The sequence below is a fragment of the Oreochromis niloticus genome, linkage group LG15 (assembly GCF_001858045.2).
Source record: "Oreochromis niloticus isolate F11D_XX linkage group LG15, O_niloticus_UMD_NMBU, whole genome shotgun sequence".
NCBI classification, from domain to species: domain Eukaryota; kingdom Metazoa; phylum Chordata; class Actinopteri; order Cichliformes; family Cichlidae; genus Oreochromis; species Oreochromis niloticus.
In genome coordinates this window covers 15185020-15195190 of record NC_031980.2, presented here as the reverse complement: position 1 = coordinate 15195190, position 10171 = coordinate 15185020, and the positions used below count along the sequence as shown (strand labels likewise).

Sequence of the window (10171 nt, the reverse complement as noted above, 5' to 3'; positions counted from 1 at the left end):
ATCATATCAGCTCTTATAGCCAACGATCTATAAAGTTCTGCTTTCCCCAGCCTTCAAGTTAACTTTTGTGGCAGACAAAATATATTTACAAAGAGCTTTAGGACAGTGTTATGGAAAGTCAGTGGGTCTATTGTGGAGAAACATGATTGCTAAGAAAGTGATTTTGCAGTGAGGTGAATAGTTCGCAGACGAACCGTGTGGGTGCAGAGCTTCAAGCTGCCAGAAGCTGAAAATGGCCTGCGTCTCTTAACCTCTTTGCACTCTGCAACGATCAGCATGATTTCACTGATGCTCACATTTCAAATCAGCCTCAACTCAAACAGTAAACAGAAGTTACATCTGTTCAACAATGTCGAGAGCCTGCAAGTAGATTTTGTGGCAGATGGGAGCAATCGATGTCTAACATGAGTAACATATCATGATAAAACCCCACAGACACTACAACACTTATTAAAAAGTAGGATAATTTGTATATATTTTATATATGGCACGATTACTCTAAATGATTAACTCCCGGTGGGCCCATAGATAATAACTATGCTAAAACAAAACACACGTTGTTCAAGTCCTTGCATACTTTTACTAAGCAAATCTAATTCAGCCAATTTTTTATACCTATAAAGTTTAAAAGGCCCTCTGGCATGAGTAAAAACACTCTTAATAAATCCAAATACTATTGCCTTTTTAAAATCAGCCCTCCTGTCGTTCCTAAATGTGGACACTGGAGGACGCCAGAGACGATTGGCTTCATTGAGCTCTGTCCATGGTGCTGAAATTCTAGCGGGTTCGCTGTATTTCTAATCAGACACTATATAACAACAACAATAATAACACTAATCATAAAAAATCCTCTATTCTGTCTTTTGCGCTCCTGTATTTAACCTTACATTACAAAACTATTGGTTAGTGAAGACGTTCATTGTTTTTGGCTTCTTTATTTCTCTTTCTCGATGTTGATTGTTCTGTGTGGTGTGCAGAAAGAAAATGCATCTTTGACTATATATATTTCTGACGTTTTCTTCACACTGGGGCATCTTAAATTAAATTCAGTGCGTGGTTATGTTCTTTAAATACATACATATATGTACATATATATATATATATATATATATGTGTGTGTGTGTGTGTGTGTGTGTGTATATTTTAAGGATCACTGCACAACCTCTGCCCTGGATATCTCATCTAAAATTTGCGTAAGTTCTTATTTAACATAATTAAAACTGCTTGAAATAAAACAGCACTTTAACCACGTTTGCCACATGTAATTTCGTTGCTCTCAGGTTTGATGGGATCCCATTTTTCCTGATTAGATGCATGTCTGGGTTTTTCAGTTTCATTCGAGGTGTCCTTATCCACGTTTTTATATAATTTCCTTTCTGTGGAAACGAGCAACGGCCTTGGTGTGCATTTTCAGAAACATTAATAAATAAATTCCACTCGTTAGTATGCAGTGACTTAGTCAGTGTCGGAACAGTTTGAGCTTCCGCCCACGAACGGGGTCTGTGGATCGATAGCTACCACTCTGGGGACTTTCTGGTTAAAGTTTTCTCCGCTAAATATTTCCTGGGCTGTTTGGCTGGTTTCCATTCTCTCGACAGATGCAATGTGACACATTGCACCCACGGACCGTGTGAAAGTATAACCTGTTACCTGGCGCCACACCTGCATTTAACAAAAGATAATTAGCCCGTAGCCGGTGTGACTGCTTCTCAGCAAGCCCATTTTATCCTGCACTCTACTCACTATTTGGTGTTTGGATTTGTTGTATTGTGAGATTGAAAAAACAGAGATCTAAATAATCCCATTAACAAACATTCATGCTGTTTATCCAGCGTGCGGCTGCTGCGCAATCAGTTTGCTTCTGCCTCCTTCTTTTTGACGCATTGGATTTAAAGGCGAAGCAGCGGAGTTAGATTTAGAGTTGGAGTTATATATGGCTGCCTTTTTGTAGCTGTTATGGTAATGTAGGATACCCAAGAAGAAGAAGAAATGACTGTTATTGATTGGCTCTGAGCCTTTCGTTGAATTTGGGATACGGGACGAAGAAAGGCAAATTTGTCCCGAGACACCCGAAGAAGAAACCCGCCGGACGGACAGTCGGGGCCAAACTGGAAGGCGTCCAGCTGGTAGGCTGAGCAGGTAGGATGAATGAAACTGGAGCTATGACGGCGTGTGAAAGGCGACTGTTTAGATATAACAACCAAAATGGCTCGATAAACTGCACGTTTTTTCTCCATGGATGCAGAAAAACATGAGCCAAACTTCACTGATAAACAGAGCTATTCAAAAATGCGAAGCTTTTTAGAAACGAGATTGAGAGACAGACAATTTTCGAGACACGTTCATCAATTAGAGGCTTCATTCTTTAATACGGCACACAATTCATTAAGCTGCGCAATGATTTAGGAGTTTAACAGGTCGGGCTGGTAGAGTTAGTTATCCTGTATAGCCCTGTGGGTAATACAGCTGTGTGAGTCATTTGAAATGGACCGTGTGTGTCACATTATATCTTGCATGCCGAATAAACTTGAATAGTGTTCCAGTGTGTGAACAAATCTCAGTTTTCGGTTCGTGTGTATTCTCCTCCCCCTTCTCCAAGGAAGCCTTAAATTGCTTGATTATTTAATGGGGTTTAGTTCATTTTTCATGGCAGAGACACAGCCACGTGTTAAACATGACAACCTCATTCTGTTGCCGTGGAGTTGACAGACAAGATGCTGCTATGCCACCAAACATTCGTGTTGCCTTACTTCACATTAGCCAGCTAACCAGGATAATGAAAACTATGCAAAGGTAAATTTACTGGAGGCTAGTTTTATTGGACAAATCTAATAGTTTCTATAGTTTTTTGAAACTGTTACTAAAGGGGGTGCTTGGGACAAGAATTCCTGGACTTCTGTTGTTGTGCTCATCAAATGTTCAGGACTGAGTCATACTCATGAAAACCGTGTTTATTTATTTTTGGCCAGTCAACAGAGAGTCTCACAAAGCAGGATACAGTGAAGGGCAGTTGGGATAGCCTATCAAGATATCCACCCCTGCTGGATCATGGGTAACCACAATGGCAAAGACAGCCATGTCCCTACAGGTAACTCAGCATCCAATGGTCCAATTTCAAAACACATTGGAGAAATTATTTATTTAATCTATTTGTTCTTCCTTTACTCCTCAAAGTATAGTAATAAAAAATACTGTGTAGAAGTTTCGGGCTTTGTATTTTTTTTTTAACTGTCTTGTTTCTTCTGATCATTATTTCTAAGTCTGACTATTTTTAGACTGTTGGTACGATAGGTCCTGGAAACTGTCAGCTTCACTTCGTCTCTTTGTCTCCTCTGTATTTCCAAGTGTGAAAAATAAACCGGCAAAGAGACGGCACGAGGAAGACAGTCAGTTACTTTTACTTTGTGAGACAGCACGGCAGCTGGGCCTCTCGCACTGAAGAGGGCATCAATCAAAACATTTGTGCTTGTTGTGCTTCCACATTACCAAAGGATGAAAACAGGGTGACTACAGAAAGTGAACACTTCAGGATACATTTGCATGAATGAGTTCATTTTCTGTGCCATTCACTAACTATAACAGGCTTTAACACTCCTGTTAAAGATTAGACAAAGAATGTTCCATTATATTCCCCCAGTAACCATTTTAATTTATTTATAGTTATTATTTTAACCAAAGCTCAATGTTTTGTCCAAAGCAGCAGAAAAGGTGTTTGGAACTGTTTTAGTAAACTCAAAATTGTGAACGTGTCAGTGAGGATGCTTTGCATTTTATAGACTCACTATTTTCAAACCAAACTAAATTCTGGTGTCGGGCCCTTTATGATCAAAAAACATATTTCAGCAAACAAAATGATGAATCAGCATGACAGTGAAATAGAACCCACATCCAATAAGATTCAGTAAAAGTTGGGATCAGACTTTTGGCTTCTTCAGCCCTTCAGTATCCTTGAATTCAAAGCGTCACATTTGGCTGAGCTAATGTGTGAAATTTGACTTTACAACTTTATAAGTCTAGTGTTTTTGTCTCTTGGCTGTCAGTATGCAGGAATTCAGCTCATGCTAGAGGATGAGGATAGCTCCCCCATGGTAGCTGAGCAGACTACATCATGCTGCTGCCAGGGAAATGATGAGTCTGCAGAATCCTGCAGCACAACACAAGGACAAGGAGGGGAAGGCTTAAAAAGATCAGAGTCAAAGGAGGCGAAGATCCGTGTAGCCTGCCAAAATTTTCACACTATAAACAGGATAATATCAACATCATAGAGAAATCCAGTAGCTCTAGCATTAGTTTTCAGCAACAGATGACACACTAGTGGATATTTCCTGATTTGACACATAACTAAAATGCTAATAATGCATTAGCAAAATCATTATTCGGCTCTCCAGGTGTCTTTTTAGAGATATTTTTTTTTTTTTTTTTTTTTTTTTTTTTTTAATGTGTTGTTTATGTGTTTGTTTGTTTTTTTTCTTTTTTTATGCAGCTCTTTATAATATAGTCACTTTTTGGCTGCAGTGAGGAGCAGCCTATGATCAAAATTATCTCTCTTCCTGGATCTTGCCACACGGGGGAACAGCCTGCATTTGCCAGCCAAGATATTGGCAGGGGAGGTTTTTTTGCTGCATCAGTCAGCCGAGGATAGTAAATAAGGAAGCAGGCAGCGAGGCTTACATCTGCAGTGAGGAAAAGAAGAGGGGTGGCTTTGCAATCGGCACATTTTTCAACAGATTTCAGGTGATTTTTAGCTCAGGACAGTGCCATTTTTCTCCTTTACCTCTTTATTTCCCTCCTCTCAGGTTCTCCTTTAGATTTCTTCCAAACGCCTCCTACCACACCCTCACAGGCAGAGCTGACTGTCATGGCCTTATCCTCTGCAGCTTCCTCTGATAAGGCACAAACTCCTCCAGCAGCTGGCAGCACCACCCCCTCCTCCACCTCTCCATTCGCAGAGTGGACACAGCGGCTGTCGGCTCCCTCAGAATGGGCTGTAATCAGCGTCGACAGCGTCGCCGCCTCAGAGACAAACGTGAGCGATGCAGCAGCGAGAAATGAGGCAGCGGTGGGCAATCCGGGCACTCCAGTATCACTGCCTTTGTCCAGAGGTTCGCCTTCAGAGCCTTGCTGGAACGACAGAGACAGCGGGCTGGAGCCACAGGCTACAGCAGAGAGAGCTGGAGAGGAGATGACCTTGGTTTTACTCAGTCTAATGGAGCACTACAGGGCCTCACTGGGCCTAACGCCCAGCACTGATATTACCACAGGAGCAGTAGGTATGCCCTCTGTCATCACCTGTTTTGTTTGTTTTTTTTAAGTGTGCTGTCACTGACACATCAGAGATGTCTGGAAATGAGAAAGGAAGCAGAAAGTGTTTCTACTTAAAGATTACATATATATTGTTACAGAAGTACGTGCTCATAATAAACATGGAAAAGTTTCAAATAATGAAATCTGCATGCGAAGGATCAAAAAAGCTCAGGCTTCACATTCCTCTCAACACTTGTTTTCAGGCAGTTTTTTTCTCCACTTCTATATCTGTATGATATTAAAGAGAGGCAATATCCTCAATATGGTCTTCTCCAGCACAATGGTATCTATAAGCACAAAGGCCCCACCTACCTGCTGTTAAAACCTTGTGTTTATAAGAAGCAGCCAATCAGAAAAAAAGCTGACTTAAAGAGGAAAAAAACCTAGTCTAGTCCCAGGATAAAACAAACTGAACAACTGAAACTCAAACATGGAATATGGCAAAAAAAAAACCCCAATCATGTAAAATATAAAAACCTGGTATGACTCCAGGAGCTATCCATCATAGTTATAAGTGGTTTAAATATCACCATCATCATCACCTACTAAGTGTCATGTGGAAAATTGATTATTAACAGCAGCATAATATGCAGTAACTTAAAGGGACACATTTGTGATACAGTTGTTTTGTTTTGTAACTCGTGTGTCAGAGCTGCTTAGGCACTTGATAGCAGAAAGAGAAGAGTTGGTTGAAGAGCTGGAGACCCTGAAGGAGACGCTCAGGGTGAGTTGTTGGTCTACAGGTTTCAGGGCGTGAACCTGCTAGTTATTTAGCATTCAGAACTGTGTTTTCCTGCAGCATTCAGTTCTGCATTTGTCTAATTCTGTGTAATTATTTCTGTTTTAAATGTCATGTGACATCATTGCAACATTCACATTCCTACAGCTCAGGTCAGACTTAAAATCAGTCACACGGTACTGACTAGTAGACAGATATTTATGTAGCAATGACAAACGGAGAGCAAGCCTTAACGTGCAATTACAGTGTTTCTTTGGTTTCAGACAGAGAGGTTGGAGTGGCACCAGTTCCAGTGTGACCTGCAGGTCGCCGTGTCTGTTGCCGACCGGCTCCGTGTTGAGTCAGAGCAGGCTCTGGGTTCACTCCAGGAGAGCCACAGGACTGTAAAGGAGCAGCTGGCACAGGCCCTCAGCAAACAGCAGGAGACGGACCGAGAGCTAGAGAGGCTGAGAGCTGAACACAAAGACGCCTGCTGCAAACTGGCTGAACTGGAGAAGCAGCAGCAGCAGGATCGAGCCGAGCTCGATGCCCTCAGAGGTCAAATGTATGAAGATTCAGATAAACCAGACTCTGAGGAGAAGCAGGAGGAAATGCTTGAAGTTACAGAGGAAGCTGAAGCAGGGACAGAAGCTCATGAAACAAATCAAGAGGTGGATGCTACAGAAGAAGGCTGTGATCCTGAGGAGACGAGCGAGTCAGAAAATGTGCAGCTGAAAGGGAAAGGGGTGGCAGAGGGATACATTCGCAGCTTGACTGCCCTGGAGAAGAAGAAGAAGAAGAAAGATGACGGACGTGGACAGAAAGATCCCAGAAAGATCGTGATGCTCTCTGAGAGATCCTGGTGAGTCTGCATAAAAGCTCAAACTGTGGTCTCCTTGTTACAACAAAATCTAATCCAACACAAAATTGTTATCTTTTTAGGAGTCTCTCTCGTCTCCCGCTTCCAACAGATTCTTCAAATCCAAATGGGGCTTCAAAAACCTTGAGTACAACATTGCCACTGTGCAAGGTTTAACACGTTTACACTATTGTGATATACTGGGAGACCCTGAGATGATCAATGTCATCCCATGTCGAATGAAATGTCAAATATGCCATTACTTAACTGTTTCAGAAAGAAGAGCCGACAAAAGGGAGGCGGATGGACCGAATTTTACAGAGGCAGGACAGCTGGTCGAGCTTTTACACAGGTGTGCTTCAGTCTGCCGATTCACCGTTAACCAAACCATAGCATCTTGTTTTATTACAAGTCTGTTTATTACAACTGTGTCTGCATTTGTGTGATGCAGGAAAACAGGATGACGAACAAAGCTCAGATTCCTTCAAGTGAGTGGCTGATAAGCCTCATATATTGTTGGTAAAGTTGATGCTGATGTCTTTGCGTGGAAAGAGAGGCTGGCAAGCATTTGTGGAAAAATAACCAAAAACACACTGATACAATTGGCAGTTTTCAACTCTTTAGACCAAAAACAGTTAAAACTGACCCATATGACTTTTATATCTGTATGACTTTAGAATCGATTTGTGTGTTTGTCCGATTATGCTTTTTTTTTCCACTCGTGTTCTCAGGTTAAATGACTGAAACAGTTTGCAGTGAATGAGCAATTCGCAGTTAAAATGTTTCTCCATCTTCAGACCTCAGGATGGTTTCAGTGCTCTGCTGAGGCGCCATGGCGGCTCCAGGAGAAACTCCCTGCTGCGCTGGTGCCAAACTCGCACTCAAGGTTATAAGGTCAGAGAGGAGAACTTGAGCATTGCTGAGCTATGAAATCATGTGACTCTCTGTAACAAGTTAAATTAAGACAAATTGCAAATATTTTAAGCCATTAAAAAAAACACCTCGATTGCATCTTTGTTTCATGTTTTGTGGCAGAATATTGAGATCACCAACTTCAGCAGCAGCTGGGAAGATGGTTTGGCGTTCTGTGCTGTTTATCACACCTATTTACCAACTCACATCCCCTATGACAGCCTGAACCCAGCTGATAAGGTAAAATTCAAAAAACAATTATATCATAAGAGAAAAGAAAACACTCTTTAATTTCCATCTGCACAATATTAAATACGCTATAAAATACAAATGCATACCAAAGACACCAGATTAAATTTGAATAGTAAACTCAAATGTGCAATGCTCGACACAGTAAAACACAAAGTCAGTAAAGCTTCAGGGATATTAATCTGTCCAGTCAGATTCTACACTGTGAATCCATTTCACCTGCTTTTGTGCAAATGAAGTCACAATAGGTGGACTGGAAAGGCAACAAGAAGACATGAAGACTCCACAAATGGGAATGATTTTGCAAGTGGTGGCCACTATTGCTCTGGCTTGACCGATTATTCTCTAGATACCCTTTTTCGAATGTCCTATTGTTCCTATTCAGGTTGCACAGTTAGTCCAGCTACTCCAGGATGGCACAACCACATGTGCCGCCACGAGAAGGTTTGCTGCGTCTTTCAGCATAGCCTCACAAATGTGAAGGAAACAGCGGAGAAGAGAGCTGGACAAGGTTGTCCACACAGTCACAGACCAACAGAGAAGACCTCCAGTCAATGACTGGCAGCATTACATCTTCACACTCTTTCACATGTGCTCAGTGTGAACCTGCTCTCATCTCTGAAGAGAACTGGGTGCAAATGGCAAGCCTCAATAGGTCTGTGTCGTGCTGCGTCGTGCTGGACACAAGTCCCACTAAAGGACGCCGGGCCTTCAAATCACCCCCATGGATTCAGTTTCTGTAAGTTTGGTGAGAAACGTGTACAAAAGGTCGCTGGAAGTCTGTCTCCTTCTGTTCCTTCTCACACAAAGGAGTAGATACAAGTCCAGCTGCTGGGTTGGTGCCCTTTCTGACCCTCCTACAGCTCTCCGTGTGTAACAGACTGTCTCCTGTTATCTCCTCAACACTATTGACACTGTGCTGGGAGTCAAAGGGAAATTGCTTGTGATGGCACCTATGGTTATACGTGTGGAACCTGAATAGTCCATATCTGCTATCTTAATCCTACATACAGATTCATATAAAATACAAAAACAAGGACTATGAAGTATATTTGCATTTACACATTCATGTCTGTAAATGTTCATACAAAACGTGTCTTTATTTGTACAGAAGGCAAACCTGGAGCTTGCTTTTAAGATGGGAGAGTGTGTCGGGATCTCTGCCACACTAGTGAGACATTTTTGTTCTTCTTGTTCAACTCAGATTTGCGTGGTTTACACAAATAGCTCAACTTTAACATTGTTATTCTTTATCTGCTTTTTAAAACTTCATGTTTATCTTGTGTGGCAGACAGTGGAGGAGATGCTGAAGGCAGAAGGACCAGACTGGCAGAGGGTCTTGGGATATGTCGAAAGTATTTTCCGCCACTTTGAGATGTGAAGTCTTCCTCCTTCGTTTGCCATTTCTATAACTATGAATCAGGAGCTGAACCACGGAGACCCAAGACAGAGCTCAGCTCTCCAAACTAAAACACGCTGGCAATACTGGATTTCATGACTTAAGTTTAGGTACCAGCACAATCTCTTTTTCACAGAAACACGTGGAAGAAACTAAATAGCATTTCACTATCTGAGCCCTTTTTAAAAAAAAAAAAAGAAATTATTAAACATGCACAGTAGTGATTCTGGATCTGAATACCTAGCTCGATGAATGTGCACAAGACACAAAAATATAAATATGCCAGAAAGACTGCACACTGAACAACTACTTCCACATAAACTGGGTGTCAGCTGCACTAGTTTTGCACAGTTTGCCTTGGTGAAGGGGGAAAAAAAGCACTTTATGAAGAATGTAAATGTAGTGTAGGTTCCAGAATCTGGGTCACTTTATTTATCTCCACTAATATTTTTATCCTGAACAACTTCTGCCACAATATGTATTTATGCATCAAAGCCTAAGAGCTGTATAAGGTAGATATGTACTCAGATTTTATATGTTGGAATAGTGATCTTTTAACCCCAAATCCTATATGTAAAAGGAAAATTGCCTTTAAGGAAATGTATATATGTAATCGATTCATTTTTTTTTTTTTTTTTTTTTTTTTTTTTTAATATGGTAAACACTGCTATATAGATTACCTGCAATAATAAAGCATTTAAATGGAAAGGATTTTTTGCACAGTTTCTGC

At 41.2% G+C, this 10171-nt stretch overlaps 1 protein-coding gene across 3 annotated transcripts; it reads left to right on the top strand.

The window, feature by feature from the left end:
- The first annotated feature begins 1479 nt into the window (after window positions 1–1479).
- LOC102080032 (cytospin-A) lies at window positions 1480–10073 on the top strand. 3 transcript variants are annotated; one of them, XM_025898778.1, is made up of 12 exons: window positions 1480–2139; window positions 2970–3088; window positions 4878–5270; window positions 5955–6028; window positions 6307–6884; window positions 6965–7052; window positions 7158–7233; window positions 7333–7369; window positions 7679–7775; window positions 7917–8033; window positions 9154–9213; window positions 9334–10073. In XM_025898778.1, the coding sequence occupies exons 2-12, from the start codon at window positions 3049–3051 to the stop codon at window positions 9421–9423; spliced, it is 1650 nt and encodes a 549-aa protein (XP_025754563.1). In that variant the 5' UTR covers window positions 1480–2139; window positions 2970–3048; the 3' UTR covers window positions 9424–10073. The 3 variants fall into 3 exon arrangements, with proteins under 3 accessions (XP_025754563.1, XP_019201462.1, XP_005475078.1); XM_005475021.4 differs by having other exon boundaries at window positions 1481–2139; window positions 4797–5270; XM_019345917.2 differs by lacking the exon at window positions 2970–3088 and having other exon boundaries at window positions 4797–5270.
- The last annotated feature ends 98 nt before the right edge of the window (window positions 10074–10171 follow it).

Excerpts from the sequence above, each read along its gene's own strand:
- LOC102080032 (XM_005475021.4), top strand. The coding sequence starts at position 3,049 with ATGGGTAACCACAATGGCAAAGACAGCCATGTCCCTACAG. Across the intron at positions 3,089-4,796 it reads AGACAGCCATGTCCCTACAG|GTTCTCCTTTAGATTTCTTC; the intron begins GTAACTCAGCAT and ends CCCTCCTCTCAG. Across the intron at positions 6,029-6,306 it reads CCCTGAAGGAGACGCTCAGG|ACAGAGAGGTTGGAGTGGCA; the intron begins GTGAGTTGTTGG and ends CTTTGGTTTCAG.